The sequence below is a fragment of the Acartia tonsa genome, chromosome 2, assembly GCF_053477335.1.
Source record: "Acartia tonsa isolate MP-2025a chromosome 2, ASM5347733v1, whole genome shotgun sequence".
In the NCBI taxonomy this organism is placed as follows: domain Eukaryota; kingdom Metazoa; phylum Arthropoda; class Copepoda; order Calanoida; family Acartiidae; genus Acartia; species Acartia tonsa.
The window spans coordinates 21076456-21097283 of NC_137261.1; the positions used below are offsets into that span (position 1 = coordinate 21076456).

The 20828-nt window shown below is 31.1% G+C and overlaps 1 protein-coding gene across 1 annotated transcript in view; it reads right to left on the reverse strand.

Moving 5' to 3' along the window:
- Nucleotides 1-20828, reverse strand: part of LOC145312460 (chondroitin sulfate proteoglycan 4-like) — a 52714-nt gene that overhangs the window by 18074 nt on the left and 13812 nt on the right. The window contains exons 6-12 of the mRNA XM_080151718.1: nucleotides 16920-17071; nucleotides 9295-9413; nucleotides 8492-8594; nucleotides 6081-6131; nucleotides 4983-5032; nucleotides 770-874; nucleotides 56-133 (exon numbers count right to left, since the gene is read on the reverse strand). Of these exons, the coding sequence (XP_080007844.1) occupies nucleotides 56-133; nucleotides 770-874; nucleotides 4983-5032; nucleotides 6081-6131; nucleotides 8492-8594; nucleotides 9295-9413; nucleotides 16920-17071 (658 nt within the window). The remainder of the gene's footprint in view (nucleotides 1-55; nucleotides 134-769; nucleotides 875-4982; nucleotides 5033-6080; nucleotides 6132-8491; nucleotides 8595-9294; nucleotides 9414-16919; nucleotides 17072-20828) is intronic.

Below are 20828 nucleotides of genomic sequence, written 5' to 3' on the forward strand. Positions count from 1 at the left end.
TTATCCCCCTACAAAAATAATTCAGTGTAGCTGGGCTTTAAAATATTTAACTTACCTTTGGGATAATGATGAATTGAAAAATGAGGCCTTGTAGACTGCTGATTCCGTTGCTTACATCAAAAGTAAAACTATCCCTATTTCAACAAAATACTTTTCAATATTTTATAATCAAGGATAATCTTGCCTGTAAGTAGCGCAGCAATAAGAAACAGAAAGAAAACTAGTAAACTCAATTAGATATTTGTTTTTAAAATTCGTTTGTTTTCTTCATTTTATTAAATAAATCTTTCAAAAATACGCATTATTCATGCATAGAAATATATTTTATCTGTAAAAATTCACACTCTAGAATTGCTTACTATCATGATACCTTACCTAGTAAGGGGTATTCTCCTTCGATTTTTAGGTGATAATCTAGAGAACCCAGAGAATCATTAGCTTTTAATAGGATGAAATACTCTAACACCCAAGGTTATTAGGTCAAGTAACATCAAACAGACAACCAACCCTTAAATTGCACTAACTTTGTATGAGAAGCCCTAACTGTACATGGTTATGAGTTGGACCTGTTTATGGGCGAAGGAATTCCCCGTACTCTAACCATTTATGTCGAGCACCTGAAATAGCAACAATATGAACCATTTTTAACGTCTTTTGTTATGACGCGGCGTCAGGCTAAGATTCGAACCTATCACCTCCCCGACAACGAGCGGATGCGCTACGTGTTGAGCTACGGTCGCGGGTTTTGTAATAATGATAAGCATTTGTTCCTTGTTTGATTAGCTGATGACTGTATGTAATGTAGCCTGCCCTCATTGATGACACTCTGGGAGAAACTGGTCACGTGTTCTAGCACCTGCTGAGGGGCGTGCTCCTGAAGTTTTATAGGGTTAACCAATAATAAAATTAACATTTAACTAATTCACTGTAAAGAGTTTATTTCTATAAAAGAAACTTTATTACACCTTTAAATATATTGTAGTTTAATTTTTCATTTTATTTTGTTATAATTTCTTGAATATTCTTGGAGACTCGAAAAAGTGTCCGACAAAATGAGCCGTGTGACGTCATAAAAGGGAGAGATGAGAGGAGAAGTGGGAAAGGAAACCCTTTAACAAGAGATGGATCTATTGACGTCACACATCTCATTTTGTCGGACACTTTGTTAAGTATCATATTCTTGAAATTATGATAAATAAGTGTAAAAATATAAACTCTATATCAAAGCTGTAATAAATGTTTCATATACAGAATTTTCTTTAAAATAAGACATGAAGTAATTTAATAAATATTTTTTCCAACCTAAATTTTCAAACTGAAGCAAATTTTGTAAGTAAATATAAGACACCACAATAAAAGATATAGAAAAATAGTAAACCTTTATGTAAAAGCTTAACAAGAAATTCTATAATAACAGCATATAAAATGTTGTAATTAAACAGAATGTATATTTGTTTCAATATGTCTTAAATATAATTTACTGATTTAATCAAAATCCACGAACTATTTAGAGAAGCAACACATATGTCATTAATAGGCTAGAAATGCAGCAAAACCGTCAAAATCCCATTATTTTTTCGTGATCCACATGGCACTCCCTTTCTAACCCCCCCAAATAAATTTTCTTTAGTTTTTCAAAATTTAGAGGGACAAAGGTTTTACTCAAGTGAGGTTAGGTTATTTAGGGACGGTTAACCCACAGGGTTCGGGTTTTCCAAAAAGGTTTCAGGTTAAATTTTACTTAACATAGTATAATTCCTAAAATTTTATTGAGGGAAGAGGGGAGTACTGATTATGTGGTACACAAAAGAATATGGGATTATACCGCAAAACCTCATTGCATTTCTATATTGAACCAGAAGGGATAAAGATATTAGAATAAACAAATAATTGATAAAGTAGGGCTGATAAAGATTTTCAATTAAAAGTTACAAATAATGCTTGATATAAATCAATTTAAATTGTTTAATATCTTACATTTTCTCGCTTATAAAACAAGGGATTTAAAGGAATAAGACAATTGCTGATAAATTGATGTACATACCCAATAATGATACACAAAATTATCCTTCTGTAGATTACATCAAGTGGTTGAAACGTTGGCCACTCAACTTGGACCAAACAATCAAAACTCAATATAGTCTCTAAAGTTCTTAAGCCGACGTAAAGGAAATCTTTTTTTATAATTTGGTGACTAATGTAATAAACATCCCAATGTCTCCTCCCTTCCTGCTTATAAAATCTTTGACTTAAATTTTTTTCTCAATTTGTACTGAAATCTTTAGCAGTCCTAATTAAATAATTGTTTTTTTCTTCTCCAAAATCTTTATCAAATATCCAGAAAAACATTTTCACCATACAAAAAAATATTAATTTATATAATTAAAGGTATTTTTTTGATAATATATTTGTTGGCACAAAATAAGCTAAGGATGATTAATTAGAGTCTATATAGTAACTATTTAGCTTTTTTCCAATCTTACCTTATACTCCTAGAGTAATAGAAATAATAATGTTAGCAAGTATATTATGTATATGAGTTGCTCTTAGTGACACAAATAAAAACAAAGTATAAATAAAATAAATATATAGTGAGTGATATGTGAAATGTAAAATATATCTCTGTGCAAATTGTTCCAAACTATCCTTCACAGTTGGGAAAAATATGTAAGCAAAAATCAGTAATTCTAAAATTTAGTCCATAACTGATAGTTAAAACAATTTATTAAAAATTTCCTCTATACTAGATATTAAATTAAATTAGATTTCATTTTCGGTCAATTTAAATAATTTTTCTTCAGATTTCTAAATGAAATTCTGTACTTTCCTCAAAGTGCTTGTTGAGCACTAAACAATTTCTTCCATCCGCTTTTATGAAATGAGTGCAAGTGGGCTATTTTTTCTCTATGCCTAACCTCGACATGAAGGCTGAAGGATTATATAACCTGCCTTAAATTAATAAACAAACAAATTTATTTATAATAATCTTTGATACAAAAAAACTTTTCTCAGTTATAATGATTTGTATGTTAGTGCTTGACTCAAACATACCAATTAAAGAAATGTTGAATAATAATAAAAATATAGCCTAACAACTTTCATTCGTCCATTTAAATTACACAGTGTTACACCCCGTTTCATTTTAGCTCCTTATTTCTGTGTTTATGACTGAATATGATGGCACTTTTTCTACACATTAAAACATACTGTTAGGAGCGGGACAATGTGAAAGGAATGAAACATCTGAAGAAAAAAAATAAATTAGAATATTAAACCATGTTTTTTTTAAAAAATAAGTATACTAAGAAAAGAAAGTAAACTTATTTTTTTCCTCCAAAATTATGTCAATCCTAATATAATTTGTAGTAATTAGAGGAAATTAATAGAAAATATTTGATCTTTAAAATTCATTTTCGATCCATATATCCCTGTTTTTAGAATATTCTGACACAAAACATTCCTTCAGCAATTAAGAAATAGAGATTAAGTATCTGAAAACTTTTGTTAAACAGATTTATGCACTTTTTTTTTCGTAGTCATAATTTTCATTTGTTAAAATTTAGGATTATAAAATAGCTGTTAATTTAAACTATCTTTTTCCTTTTCAACCAAATTATCCAAATTATCAAATAATATTATTGGAGGAATGATAGGGAGAAGATAAGTGGGTAAATCATTTGACTACGCTTGGATAAAATATTAGTTATCTAAATTATCCATCTATTATATCTGATATCAAATCTGAAAATGCCATACTCTTTGCATTTATCAGAATTTCTTTCTTTCTTCCTTGGAAAATGATATTTTTTTATGTTTTCATATCAATAAGTAGAGGGTGGGGGAATCATTTAACAATAAAACATGTCTTTAAGTTTAATTTTCTATTTTCATTATCATAATTTTGTTTAATAGGTACTTTAAAGTTAGCTATTGTTTTTTTTAATGAAACAGCATCTAAATCAACTTTTAAATCAACATTTATTTGTTTGTTAAAAATAGCAATAATTTTTTTTCTCATGAGTTTTAAACTAAAATTGGAAATTATGTACAAGCTGTAGATTATCCATATGAATTTTTTGTAAAAATATCTCTAAGACTTGAGGAATTTTATATTTAAAGTGCAGTTTTTCCTGATGTAAAGTTTTTTTTTTAGTACATAAACTAAAATCAGATGAATTCCAAATATTTAAATGAACAAAAGCAAGTCATTAGTTGTGAAAATATCACCATGTTTTTTGCTTCTTTTATTAAATAGAATAGGGGGAAAGAGAAATGCTAACAATGGAATGAATTTTCAACATATGTTTTACATTTGTTTTTGCAGATGACCAACACCAAGCGATAGGCTAATGCACATTTTTATTACTTAAAGTAACAAATTACTTTAAATCTGTAGATGTTGAAAACGAACAAAAATTACACTTTCACACATAAGGCAAAGATAATATCATCTTATTTTAAGTAACAAGATTTATTAAAATATAAACCCATTTGAAAATCCATTCAACTACAATTTATCGATAATAGAGTCACCTCTGTTACAGCTATAAATGCCTAGTTGCAGATAATTTGTGGAAGGCTGAGCTTCACATAACATTGTTAAAAAAGTTCATTAACTCATTGCCTAGCCTTGGTCATATTTTTTTTGCAACGGATATATTAAATAAACTACATGTGTATACACAACAGAGTATATTTACATTTAACAAAAAAACACAAATTATTGCCAATACACGTTTATAGGTTTTGTACAGCTTTAATATTGTACTATTAAGGATAAAAGTAGCATAGCAACAAGCAAACAATATTATCTAAAATCAGACAGTTATACAGTAATAACAATAAAAATCTTGTGATATTCTCAATAATTGTAGCTCTACTTATTTAAACCAATAATAGAACAAAATGCAAGCTGTACAAATATTGAAGAAGACAGTTAACAACCCACAAAAAGCACTAAGATCTACTACACGGGCAAATACCTGGTTTAAATAAGTCTGTGGGTCCACCTCCAGGAAACCAAACGTAGGACCTGAAAAGTTAAAAAAAATTGCAAATCTCTTCCATGATTTTGGGGACAATTACCAGCCTTTTATTTGTTTGCGTTAGCCCTTGCGTTGTCGATGTTTTTTCAGTACCTACAATTTTTAAAGAAATAATTTAAAATACAGTTTCGAATCCTACTAATTTCCAAAAGTAAAATTTGCTATTAAAAATATCAAGTCTTTATAATGCATTATTGACAATTAATGTTACTATACAATCAAGGCTAACAGAATAGCCTTGCTTCTAAGAATATTATTCAAAGTTTCCCAATTATAATTCTATAGCAAAAATAAAAGAAATAGGATGTAGTTATTATAGAAAGAAGATAATTGAATAAAGTTTTATTCTATTTATGTCTCGTTTTTGTCTGGATATCTGTGTATATATATTTATTTCACAAGTTTCTAGATCAATTAATATTTGAATAATATTTAAAGAAACCCGTCCAAGAAGGATCTTGGACAAAGTAGCTTCGGACAAAGTAGCTTCAGACAAAGTAGCTTCGGACAAAGTAGCTTCAGGACAAAGTAGCTTCAGGACAAAGTAGCCTTCTAAGGAAAGTAGCCTCCACTGTTAATAAAGGTCATGGCCGCAGCGCTCGACCCCCTGGCCTGCCTAGCCGCGGGCGCTCGGCCCCCTGGCCTGCCTAGCCGCGAGCGCTCGGCCCCCTAGCCTATAACCTAACCTAACCAAAAAATTGTAAAAACATTATTAAAACTTGAAAAACAATGAAATTACACTCCAAAAAAGAATTGCACCCCTAACAGCTTATTAAATTGAAAATCAATTTTACTACAAGGGGAAGTATTTTTGGAGTGTTGTGATATTAAATTGTGCTGAATTTTTCTGTATTTTGACTTACAAGTTACAAAAGCATGAAAAAATGTTCGATTAAGGGTTTCACTTTCAGAGAAGTTAAATGAAATTTTTTTCGCTTGGTCGTAAAAGAACTTTTTATTATTTTCAGTTTAATACATTATTAATCATGAAATCGTTATTTTCTCAAGACTGTAAGCAAATGAAAATTATTTTACCTGATGTTATTGTGTACTTAATATCCTGGGCTGCTATATCTCCATGTAAAATCCTTCATTTTTTAATACATAAACACATGAACATGACTAAAAAAAATATGAGGAAAAACTTCCTTACCCATTTTTCACCCTTAAATGGTTTTACACCTCGCATTGAATCGCAAAGCACGCCAAAGCAGTTATTGTAAATACATTGTTAGATTAAAGTAATATTAAATTTCAAGTTGCAGATCAAAATTTGTTTGTGCTTTTTGGCATAGGTCATCTATAAATGATATAACGTGTAATTTAAGCAGCTACAATCCTATAAAAGGGTCCTAGGACAAAAGCCGGAGTGACTAACGTCAGAGTGGACACTTAACCTTACCTAACCTAGCTTAACCTCTATGGAAATACTTAATTAACTAAATTTTTTATTCAGTCCTCTGTTTGTCACTTCTGCGTTTGTCCTGGAACCTATAAATGGGTATAAAAGGAGAAATGAAACACCATATAAAGTTTTGTTTTGTAATATTTTAAATTTTTTTTATACAATACAATAGACTGAAAAAATAAATGTTATAAAAGATCCAAGATGGGAAATATTGTATTTTGATTAAACATTGATGAAAATCTTCCTCAATTCTGTGTCACGCGAATTTATTAGATATTAAGCATTCTATGTTCTATTACTTTCATCTAATCAGTAATTTTTTTTGCCCATTACGATCTGATTTTAACATCTAAAACTAGTCTAAGGCATAAATTGTGAAAAAATGCAAAAAAATAATTAATATTCAGACTTCAAACAAGAACAACTAAATCCTAGCATTAGAACAAAGATGACAACATCCATAAGTAGAATAAAATAAAAAAAAGTCATTGATGAACAAACGAACAAATGAAGTTATAGAACAGGTGTTCAGTGGTCAAAAAAAGAGAGGGAACAGAAAAAGAATAGACAGAAGGAAATGATAAAAAAAGAATTTACTTAAATTCTATATTCAAATAGACAGTCTTTTGTGACATGACCGACAGACTGATAGACCAAGTAAGTTTTTTAATGGATGCTCTTTTGTATGGTGTATCAGCAGTCCATCTTAAAAGCCACTGAGGAAATCACTTTTCTCTAGTAGCGTTACGGACGGAATGACGGATGTACAATGTGAATTATAGAGTAGCCCCGCTAGAAATAAAAAACTACAACTAAGATTAATATTAATATGAATGACAGAGCAAAATATAAAAAATGAAAACCAATGTTGGATAAAAAAATATAAAGTCATCGAGACAGTAATAATAAGAATCATAAAATATATTTTATTACTAAATTTTCAATGTTACTGTACTGAACATTCTATTTTATATGATACTTTAGGCTAAGCCACTAGCATCTATGGGTTCTGAATTCAAATGTTTGGGAATATCAGAAAAATAGACTAAAACCACACCGAAACCGATGTGAAGCTTCCCTGAATGGAGATAAGACAATCTGGGTATAGTCCCTTCCATGACAGCTCCTCTTAAGGGGCGTTTCGTCGTATTTTCACTGTAGCATTTCTCCTATTTCTAGCCACTGCGGGAGGCTCTAACCCTGCGGGGCAATCACCTAATCTAACTTATCAAAATCTAGCGTGAAAATACGACGAAATGCCCCTTAAGAGGCGTTGTCACGAAAGGGACTATACCCGACAATCTTAACATAAGACAAAGCAAACTTTACTACTTTATATAATTGTAAGTGGTTGATTGCGTATCTTTCTATGCGTTTACGTTACTTAAGAAAACCCTAATGTTACAATTACAAGTGTTAATATTCGTGTAACTTCATTCCTAAGGTGTTGGGGGGGGGGGGGGATAGGGGAGCTAAACCTCATACGTATTACATTAATAAGTTTTAAATGATAATCGAAGAAAATAACCCACCATACCATTATTATTATCTACTCAAAACATCTACAAAACCAGTGAATTATTCATCAATTGTTGATTTGTAAAGGGGTCTAATTTTAATGGGTCGGTTGGCTAATAGTGCATTTGCAATAGTAAACGATATTCTCTAATACTAATCACTTAGATGAATTTCTAAAATACACTAAATGTTTTTTTAACCCAACATTTGTTATCAAAAACAATCAGTCTATTTGTAATACATTTAAGGAAATTTTCCTACATGAAGCTGAAATAACCCCAACCCCCCTAAAACCATTTTAAATTAATGTAGTAAAGATTCACATAATATTATTAGAAGAACGCTATGTTGATAACAAGGTCATCTCGAAATTGACTTGCATGTCGACAAAATCCAGGTATGTTAGGTAACTAATTTAACCAATGCAATGTATTACTATTAAAATACAAAAAATAAGCCAATAGGGTATTTTAAGGTGTTTTTTTTATGTGGAATTTTAAATAGGTTGTTTATGTTATTTTCCTGAGGTCCGATTCTGTGATTCTAATGGATGTTCCCTCCTCAACAAACAGAGAATTGTTGCTCCCGATCTTTAATCCGTCCCAATACGATTCAGGGAACACCTGATAACAAATTGGTTTAAAATTTTAGGGTGATAACAATGAATGTCTAAATAAATCTATCTCTCTTTTCTAACTTTGTTAGGTAGATTCTGCGATTTGTAGCTTTAAATTAATATCCATAGTTCAAGCTAACTAAGGGTGAATTTTGTTTTAAAAACTGTAGTGAAGGTTGATATTTTGCCTAACATCATATCCTACTTCTCTGTTGCTACATTAGATTGTTTGAATTATATGTGTAAATTCTAATACCAATGAAATACTTTCGTAGAGACTAAATACCGTACTATATTGTATTTAATTAACAGCAGTTTGAATTTAGCAAAGCGTTTGTCAAAAAACTAATCAAAATTGTTAAAAATGAAAATAAGGGAGTGATGAATGATAATTCTAGTAAATGATGAAGGTAAAACGTCTACAATTGGATTTTCTCGGTGATTTTCCCTCAAACTGCCCAACGAGTATAGAACTCTATATTTTTAAATAAATGGGTAGGGCAGTTTTTTCTTAATACTTTGTAACCATACAAACTAACGTCCTTACCTATAGTAAAACACGTAAATCATATCCGCACCCTCATTATTACCTTGCCTAATATTTGAAGAGTACGGTACGGGGGGGGGGGGAATTCTCAGGCTCAAATAGACAAAAGCACTTTGTAGAAATCCTTCATTGCTCTTTTGAAGGCGTGATAATAATTTACCTGTACATGAACAGTATCTTCAATATAAACAGTTCCACCAACATTCACTTTGAACAGAAAGAAATCTGAGGAAGATGAATTTTCGTTGTTGCTGTACTCAACTTTGTTCTCCAATAAATCTATAAAAAAAATAAGAATGACAACATTCATAAAAACGAAGGAAGAAAGTACAAACGAACTATAACTCTTATTCTAAAAAGACATACGGACTTTCTATTAACGATTTTGTCGTTACGATTTTTTAATCGTACCTACCTGTTATAGGAATCTTCATGCAACGTTTGAAATTGATAGGACAAATCTAACATGTCTAATTTAACGAAAAGTGCTAACCGTTCAGGACGGACGGACGGACCGACCCTAATTATAAAACAGCTTAGCTTTTAATAACAAAGCTATTATTTAACTAGCTTAATTTCGTCCAACGATGTGAAGAAGCCACAAAGAGATTATTTTTGTATGTTTATTTTTTACTGTAAGTCAGGTCGGGTTATATTGGGTATTAGGTAGCCCCGCAGTGCTTGGACTTCCTAATTACAGGGGTTATAAATAAATAAAAGAACCTCTTCCTTATTATCTTGAACATAAGATGGAGGGGAGTTTCTAGGCTCCCTTGGAACTTTTAGGGAAACCGCCTTTGCTACATTTCATAATTTTAAGAATAGGTTCGATTTCTGTTTCCTTTCATAAGACATTAAATTAACTTTAAAAAGTTTAAATGTAAAATTTATCCAAAGTTGAAAGCAAATTATCAATGTTAAACGCCGAAATAAAAGTAAAATTCAAGGATATAACTTTCTCTCCCTTAATCTATTAAAAACTTGTTCAAATCTTTGAATTGAATTTTCCAACTTTGTTGATGGATCGCTCCACGTAATTGTATGTAGGCGAAAGTTAAGTCATATTTAACTTTCAAAAGTAGCGCAGCCACTCTATGGTTTTACTTTTATTAGCGTCTTCAAAGAAGAGTAGGGCATAACTTCAAATTTCAAGAAATTGACCTACTGCTGCTATGGCATATGAATGACATTAATGATAATAATGTAGTAAACTACTTGGCCAAAGATCAGAAAACAGGTGAAAATTTACTGATTGTCTATTTTAATAGAAACTACTCCGCTTATTTAGAAATTGTTTAGACAACCCTGTTACGACTGTTTGACTTTACATCAGTCGCTCTGACCATCCGTATGTAATACTATAAGGAGTTTTACTAAGCTTCTATAAGAGACATAATTATATACTTTGCTGTTAATTCTCCTATAATAATAATTTTCTCTAGAATAACTTTGTCGGAACAAATGTTTATGATCACCATTTATAAAATAATTTTAAGGCCTGATCATTTACTATGTATAAAGTATAATTCATACACCGAAGTGGATAAATTGAGTTTGATAGTTTGATAATGCAAAAGTAAACAATACAAGAATAGATTTATAGAATGCATCCTCAGCTCAATACTTAAATATGTTTTTTTTTATATCTTACATGTTTAAATCAAATAAATATATATTGTTATTTATTACAAACTCTTATGTAAGAGTTAGACTTTAATATCTCATTTTATTTATGCATTGGAAATATAACTTTTTAAAATTCAAGCATCGAATATAAGTTAACTTTCTTTTTAAAGTATTTCACATTACTGTTCCCATTTTGGACAATGTTGCTGAAACCTTTTTTGGGATGTTTAAGAATCGAACTCTATAAAAGTTGACTATTTTTCATTACCTATTCTTATCTGCGGGTATAAAAAGTTTTGTTGTGCAGTTGACATTCAATTTACAAAACATCATAGGATGAAGGGACGGGCAAATAGATTTATTTGTAAACACGGGTAGGCTAAAAAAATTCCAGGTTTTTTAAAATACCCATTTAAGCGGATTGCACAGCCTTAAAGTCACATGTCTTGGTATACTAGAAAAGGTAAAAATCAAATTTTCTATTGGGGGCTTTTTGAGAAAATCCGCAAAATATTTTTTTTTCATTTTCGCCTAAAATCCTCTAAAAATAAGATAAAAAATGTTAGGGTAGGCTTTTTAAAACTGTTATTGCTCAGCCCATAGTTATCCTAAAAAAATGTTAGACATACCAATGGAAAGCTTATTTCCTCTAGTTTTCAATATGACAAACATTTTTAACGTTCATTCTATAAATTTGTATCTATGTTGCTAAATGTAAAAAGTATCATCAAACACATCTAAATGTATATTCATCTATCTAAATATTGCAAACTGAATAAAAACCTTGGGTACAAGAATAAAAAAACCTTGGGTACTAGGATGAAAAACCTTGGGTACCAGAATAAAAAATCTTGGGTACCAGAGTTAATATTGTTTACCCTTCGCCATCCTACAGCAAAATACACAACCTCCCTGACTGGTCTAAATTGATTGAAAGGCCAAAACTCCAGGGATCTAAAGGGATAAGACAATGGTCGATAAATTGATGTACAACTCCAATAATGAATACCTCTTATGCATATGGACAATAGTGGTTCAAACATCTGGACACTCAACTAAATCTAACAAATAAAAAACCTTATTTATTATATAAAAATTTGTGGACTAGTGTAATAAACATCTCATATTACCCCCCCCCCCCCCCCCCTACAAAACTCAGAGACATTGTACTGTACATTAAATTATACTGGTACACAATGTTTTATAAACACTTTATCTTACTCATAGGCTTAAATGGGTCTTTTAATTGAATTTTGATTGGTTGGTTCCAAACTATCAGTGTTAAAATTTTTCTACACATAACTTTAATCTACAGAGGGGGTAATTTAGGGGATTTACATCAATCTAAACTTCATTGTCTTATCCCTTAAGATCACTGAAAAGCCCTGATTGTGCTTTAAAATGACTTGAACCTGTTTATGGACCAAGGCATTCCCCCTATACTATTGCTATTGTTGTCAAGCGCCAGACATAGTAGCAGTGGATTTCATGACAGGAGGGGTATTTTTTCTAGGGGCAATTTCTCTTAGGTGGTGGTGGTACCCTCCTCCAAAATAGTTAAAAACCTTCCTAGTACCTATGAGAAGCTACCCGCTAAAGGAGAACCTGATCTGTTCAACAGTTAGCAAGAAGTGTGCGCATCTACTAGGGTCTTTTCAGAAAATTGACCAGTAAGGTCAATGAAAAACACCTATGTGATTTTTAAATAAAGACTAGGATGAAAACATCTTTAAAGGCGAAACATGAAAATAATGGAGGGACAAACGGACAAAGTGAGTTAAATAGCAGATGTCATAAAAAAAGTAAGAAAAAAAAAGATTTTTGTTTTGGTTACTTTACGCTCAGAGCGAAGTTCTTATTATACGCAGCCACCGTATCCAACCAAGTAGAAATACCCTATCAAATGCCTAACCCCCATGGGGGGCTTATTAGTATATTATATTCCTAACCTAACCTATTAGAAATATCTTTTAGGTTATCCAAATGCCTAACCCCTGCTGGGGTCTTATTTTATTATCACTTTTTTAACCTAACATAGCCCATTTAAACCATCTTAAAGGTTTTTTGAATAAACAACCCTTCCGGGGGGCTTATTTGTATATTCTTAACATATAACCTAACCTTTGCAAAAATACCTAAACAAATTTTCCCTTGTCATAATATCCACTGCTACTATGTCTGGCGCTTGACAATAATAGCAAAAGTATAGGGGGAATGCATTGGTCCGTAAACAGGCGCAACTCATTTTCATGCACAGTTAGGACTTATCAGTGATCTTAAGGGATAAGACAATAAAAATTTAGATTAACGTAAATCCCCAAAATTACCCCCTCTGTAGATTAAAGTTATAACAGAAAACATTTAACGCTGACAGTTTGTAACCAACCAATCAAAATTCAATTAAAAGACCCAAAGTTTTTAAGCCTATGAGTAAGATAAAGTGGTTATAAAACATTGTGTACCAGTGTAATTTAATGTATGATGTCTTTGAGTTTTGGAGGGGAGGTGGGGGGTACATTATAGTCTCCAAATCTTTATAAAATAAGGTTTTTTTGTTAGATTAAGTTGAGAGTCCAAACATTTCAACCACTAATATTAATTTAATTTTCATAATAGGTAATCATCATTGGAGATGTACATCAATTTTTAGGGCATTGTCTCATCCCTTTAGATCCATGGAGTCTTGGCCTTTCAATCAATTTAGACCAGTCAGGGAAGGATGCAGGTTGGTAAGCAATATTCACTCTGGTACTAAAGATTTTTTATTCTGGTACCCAAAGTTTTTCATCTTGGAACCCAAGGTTTTTTATTGTGGTACCCAAGGTTTTTAGCTAGAGGAATGGGGGGGGGGGGGGACACAATCAAACCATGCACATGTACATGTTAATGTGTTTGATGATACTATTTACATTTAGCAACATAGATACAAAACTATACAATGCACGTTAAAAATGTTTGTCATTTTGAAAACTAGAGGAAATAAGCTTTCCATTGGTATGTCTAACAATTTTTTTAGGATAATTAGGGGCTGAGCAATAACAGTTTTAAAAAGCCTACCCTAACATTTTTTACCTTATTTTTAGAGGATTTTAGGCGAAAATGAAAAAAAAATATTTTGCGGATTTTCTCAAAAAGCCCCCAATAGAAAATTTGATTTTTACCTTTTCTAGTATACCAAGACATGTGACTTTAAGGCTGTGCAATCCGCTTAAATGGGTATTTTCAAAAACCTGGAATTTTTTTAGCCTACCCGTGTAAAGTGACTTCATATCAAATAAATATTATTATTGAACATATGATTAATTGCAAAATTTTTTGAATACAGTAATAGTGCCTGACTGATTATGACGTAACAAAAAAATTAGCCAATGAGAGGCCACTATAAATTTTACCATTGGTCAATAATGGCCTCTCATTGGCTAATTTTGGCTGTGTTTCATTTAAAAACAATCTTATTCACATTTTTCATATTCTGCTAATTTAGTTCTGATACTCTACAAGTTTTAATGAACGATTGTCATACCTTCTGAATTTATAGATTAACATAATGTATGTTATAAACCTTGTTATATTAATAGGAAACTTTTATCTATCTCTATACCCTTGAAAAATCAAACTCAAAAACATAAAAATATGAAGAAAATTGTTTTCTTTGCCTTGCATTGTTGGGTTTCTAGAGCTGTATGCCTATTAATCATAAAACTTTACCTTAAATTTATCATAAAATAATAGATTATTAGAAATTCTACAAAAAAACATTATGTGAATACACCAAAATATCTTTTTCTTTATAAAATTCAACCTTTCAAAGACCGTTATTTAGTCTGTTTTAAATAAAATTTTTTTATGATTTTTTAAAATTGTTTATTACAGAAAGTAACCTATTTTCTATAAATCAAATTTGCATAAAAATGTTTGCAGAAAATATTTATCATTCATTTGATAGATAAATATCTATAGGTGTGTGTTTACATTTTTAGGATATAACTATAATGATCTTGGAAAAGTTTTAGGCTATTTTGCAATCTTCTCTAAAGATATTTACCTATGAAATTATATAGTTATGTACCAAACCTTAATTTTTAGTTTTAAGTTTATTGATCTTAACAATAATCAAATGCTGGAAGATTCTTAGGAATAAGAGTGGGACCATTAGAATATTCAACATGTATAACTGCATACAAAATGACATGAATAGAAGGACAAAGTAGAGAAAAAATGTGTCTTCATGATTTGCAATCAGCGAGAGTTGCTAGAGTTAGGAAGCAGTTTCTAAAGTCTAATAAATTGTTCAAAATAACACCACAATTACCAGGATTATAATTTCCTCATATATTATGTTGTACATTTAGCCTTGTCAATCAAAGGTCAAACAATCAAAGGATTGGTTGTCTTTAAATTGTTGATCAAATAGTAATACACTTTTGATTTAGCTATATCTAGTCTAAGAATCCCACATAAGAACTTTGTCTATAAAAGGATTAACAATGGAATAAGGGGATAATGACACTGCTTTTGGCCTACCTTTTCTATTGGCGTCAGAAAATACCTTCTACTCCTTCTCTTTTCTAGGGGGTCTTTTCTCCCTCCCCTCTCTCTTTCCCTCTACTATGACGTCAATAGAATAGTTAGGCCAAAAGTGGTGACATCTATCCCCATTTTGCTAGGGCACTATAGACAGCCACCTTCTTTCCTTACACAGCTACTCGAAGAACATGTAACTGTATTTCTTTAATGAACCCTAGGAACAGTTTTTACAATCGTGTATTTGCATAATCAAATTTCAAACAAAACAGCAACAAAATAATTATTTATTGATTATTATAAAGTTTGATGACTGTAGTTTTTTGATACCTATAAAGAAAACTATAAAGGCTTTATAAGGATAAAATAGGTAAGGATTTTAAATATATATAATTGAGTTTCATTAAATATTTTCTATTGTAAAAAAGTCTAGCTGTTTAAATTTTAGCAGTTTTGCATGAAAAGCTGCGCATATATTCAAGTACAGTAAAAATCAAGGGCATATATTTTTTCTGGCAAAATAATTGGTTTTGCTAGTGGAATCCCATACTACAACCCCCCTCCCAAACCTTTTATTTAGTGATTGCGAGAGTTCCATCGAGACGTCAAAATTTACTTTTAAATAAAGCGAAATATCTCCGTTTATAAAAGGAAAGATGTCATTGATTGTACGTACCTTATACACACTTCCTAAGAAGAACTAAGCTTAAATGTGAACTATAGGGTAGAAATAAAAAGGAAGAGTAAGGGGAGGGGTGTGGTCCAATGACAGTAACAGGGAATGTACCGATTTTTGCACACAATTGCATATCCTTGATAATACTGCAATTTTTTCCTTCATTTAAATGGCACTCATTCGTATATGTTAATCAGTGGGCAGGTTTTTCCTTTTTATCTTTATACAATTAATGACAATTTTTTTATTATAAATTATGCTTTTCCAGATATTAGTAATACATATGGTACTCCTTATTGGTTAACCCTCCTTATTATTACTAAGAGTTATTTGTAATGGAATCATGTTGAAATCATCATACATAAGTAATAACAAAAAGAAAATCATTTATAAAACAAAAGAATGAGTTTGGTAGATAGTATAGAGCAGCTTTAGAAAGAAATTTTGGAGGATGGGAGTGTCCAAACCCATAAGATAATAGCTTAAAGCCCCCATGGGACCCGTAGGTATATTGTTGAAGAGTAGAGCCAAATTAGTGTAGCAAATACCGAAATTTTTAAAAAAAATTGGGGGAGGCGGGATTGTTTTTTTTTTAAGGGAATTGGGGGTGTCTCACCCACCAAGAAAATAGCTTGAAACCACCACAGGACTAGTAGGTATATACCCTGAAGAAAAGAATTCCTTTCGGTATAGCGGTTATGGAGATCTTAGACGGACAGACGTACAGACGGACGGATAGACATCGTTCTACTATTTGGATGGCTATTGGATGCAAGTTGCGACCCAGAATCTAGTTGTGGGGAGTGCAATAGTATATTCTATACGCATTCCAGGACCTATGTAAAGCTTCTATAGATTTTTAAACTTAATCGGTTCAGTTGTTCAGCGATACTTAATAAAACTTTACTACTTTACATAACAAGAATAATATCAAAATTGTGCCTAATAAAATTTTTTACCTTTTTGCGTGAAGAAATCTTGCACCTTGTCCTGAACCATAAGCCTGCCAGCATGAGGTCCCTCCAGGATGTTGAATACCAGGTCCTGGCCCCGTGTGTTCAGGTTGCTCTCGATACTCAGGTTTCCATGGGTTAATAATACTGAGTCTCCCCTGGAAAAATTTTATAATGATTTTCCTATAAATTTAATATGAATATTAACATTAAGATAAAAGCTCTCATGTGCCGAAATGTTCTTTACAACGATTTTTAAAAGAGTTTTTTGTCTAACATATTTTAATGTTTAGAATAGTTTAATTCTTAATTTTATTAAGCTTTAATGCAATTTTTAATTTCTTTTAATTTCTAGAACAATTAGTAGTCCATATAAATAAATAAAATCAATTATGTAATGCATTTAAATACGCTAGAATTATTAAATTATAATAAAATAATAATATATGAAGTTTTTATAGAAATAATGACCTAGAAACTTGCTTTAATTGGTCTAATAAATACTTGAATATTTTTTTCTATTCAATATTACTTTATATGGTATTTTTCTTTGTTTTCTACAACAAGCTACATAAATGTAAAGTTAGAGAGTAGCTATGCGATAGTCTAAACATTATACAAAATTTAATTGTGTTTGCTTACATACTTTACAAAGTATTTAAGATAAATATTGAAAAAAAACTTGCTACACAAAAGTTTTTATTTCAGTTCAGTGCTTGAATCTTTTTTAGTAGCGAAGCTACTCTATAATTCACTATGTCCGTCCGTCAGTCAGTCAGTCCGTCAGTCAGTCCGTCAGTCCGTCAGTCCGTAACGCTATGGGGGAAATGGGATTTACTCAGCTCCTATAAAAGATAGAATGCTGAAATTTTTTGACAACATTCCCATCATTAAGGAGCACAATTGACTATAAAACATCATTGGCGGTCGGACCGGTTTTTAGCAGGTTTTAGGCTATTTTTATATTTTTCAAATTTTCTCCATATCTTCAGTGTTTATGGTCCGATTTTCAAAATTTTTTTAGTTATAGATATCAAAATTAAATTTCCCGTCTTTTAAAGAAAACAAAGATGAAGGCCAGACTGCCTTTTTAGCAGGTTTTAGGCTATTTTTATATTATTCACATTTTTCTCCATATCTTCAGTGTTTATGGCCCGATTTTCAAAATTTTTTCAATTATTGATATCAAAATTAAATTTCCCGTCTTTTAAAGAAAACAACCATGACGGCCAGACTGCCTTTTTAGCAGGTTTTAGGCTATTTTTATATTTTTCACATTTTTCTCCATATCTTCAGTGTATATGGTCCGATTTTCCAAATTTTTAAAGTTAAGGATATAAAAATTTAATTTTCTGTCGTTTTAAGAAAACAACTATAGCAGCCAGATTGCCTTTTATCAGGTTTTTGGCTATTTTTATATGTTTTACATATTTCCTCATATCTTTGTTTTTTTATCCAACTTTTTTGGGATATCAGGATCAAAATAATTATTCCCATTGTTATGTGCATTTTTAATGTAATTTACTTTGACCATCGTCATCATACAAAATAAAACAAGGTTTCGTGTTTATTTTATCCAATAAATCTATTCTTGATTTTAATAAATACCCTTTTAATCTACTTGTACGTATTCCCATCTTTGATTTTTGTGCTTCGCTACTTATGGATGTTGTCATCCTTGTTAAAGTAAAGATGCTCTACATTCAGAGTGTACCCAGGGATGTTATGTACTCGTTCAATTACTATGACTAGAATCATTGGTGAATATGTTTGGATACTGCCTGTCTGTATTAAACTTTTAGCTATTAAGACAAAGTGCGATAGGACGTATTTTATTTCTTAGGGAACAAGAATAATTAGGCTTTTTATTCCACTAGTCCCCAAGGTTTTATTATTCGTTGGCTCAACAACTTTTAGGAAAGATGGTTTTAATTTAAGCATTTTAAAAATCTACGGACATCAAGATTAGTATGACGATTTATCTAACAATGTTGCACAATCATGAAAGCGTAACGTCTCTATAATCACTATGAAAATCCACGGGCATATTAAAGTTTTTAGCTTTTTGTTATCTAACATTAAAATTTTATATTTGAGGTTTCTCTGTTCTCTTGTCTTTGAAATTATAATTTCTTGAACTATAAGGCATACAATTTGAAGCAAAAATTTCTTTACTCAAGTTTCAATTAAGTTTTTAAGGTAGGGTGATTCAATCATATTCCAAAAATGTCACCTAAAGAAAGGCCCGCTTCCCTTCCACCCAAAAAGTTATGTTATCAACTATTAAATTTAGATTATCTTTATTCAGATTAGAACGAAATATTATTTAGATTCCTCCAACTGAATTAATATGTATTTATGTGTAATATATTCAGCAAAACATATTTAAATAACCTTTATAGCCTAGATCCTATTTTGATACTTGTTATTATTATGTATTTTATACTAAAATGAGACTGTTTTTCATAATATATCAAAACTGCTTTCTTTCGGGGGTTGAAATAAGTATTCTTACTGATAATTAATCTGTAAAACATAAACGTAGCTTTAAGACGTCAAATCATTTGTTTGATTGCTTGATAATTGTCTAAAGAACATAAAATTGTTGCAATACTTCTTACTAAGAACATAAATTTGTGTATCACACGTCCGATATAGAAGCAGAATTTACTAATATAACGATTATTTCCATCTTATTCAGATTACTAGAATCTGTTTTCTAAGATATTCATCCCTTTATGAATAGCAGTTATTTTAGCATCATAAAAACAAAATTGAACATTTTGTCATACATAAATTTGCCCTTTAAGACTGTATCGAGAGGAAGCTTTTAGAGATTTTAAGCCAAGGGGGATGTACTGTGCTCCCCCTCACCAAAACTTATCCATTTAAGTAAAACAATAGAGGGAAAAAGTTAAATTAATGTATGACACCACCCTATAAAAACCTGTGGGTATAGTCCTTTTCACGACATCCCTCCATAAGGAGCGATTCTTCGTATTTTTAAAATGGCTTTTTATAGGTTATTTTAGGTTAGGTTAGGTTGTATTGTGTTAGGTGATTGCCCCACAGGGTTAGGTAATTGGCCCCGCAGGGTTAGAGCCCCCCGCAGGGGCTAGAAATAGGAGAAAAGCTACTGTGAAAAATACGAAGAATCGCTCCTTATGGAGGGATGTCGTGAAAAGGACTATACCCAAACCTGTGCCGACTTTTAGACTCAGTTGGGTCTAAAGTATCAACCAATAGCATCGGAAACACTGCCAAGTCGCTACAAAAAAAAACAGAAAACAATTTGCAAGCATACAAAAAATGTCTCAAACACTGGATTCAGGTGGTTATCTGAATTATATATCTATACTTTTACATTTATTGCTTATTCAACACCCCCTTTTATCTCATTTACTCCCAAACGATCTCGGCTGATATTACTTTTAATGATTTTGATCTGTCAAACGAGAAGTTTTGTTAGTGATTGGGGGAACGGGGGGGGGGGGGAGAAGATGATTTCATTCCCCTTTGTCCTCTCCCTCCCTGTATATCTGCAAGTATGAATACAAATACTTTTAAATAGTTTCTGCATACAAAATATTTTAGGAACAATGCTGGATATCATGGTTTATACATTCTATTCCATGATTCATTTTTTTAGTTGTAATGCTCTTTGTAAAAAGAATGTCGACGTGTAAAATAAAATAAAATAAAAATCTGAAGATTTTAAAACAAATTATTAAGACAAACTCATGGTCATGAGACTTGCATTGGTGTATGAAAGTACTATTTTTATGCATTTATTTTGTATATCTCTACTATCTTAACCCAAATATGTTTATTTTGACATTCAAAAAAAATTTTAAACATAGAAAAATTTATATACTCGTTAAATTCTAATATCTCCTAAATGGGATGATTGGTCGG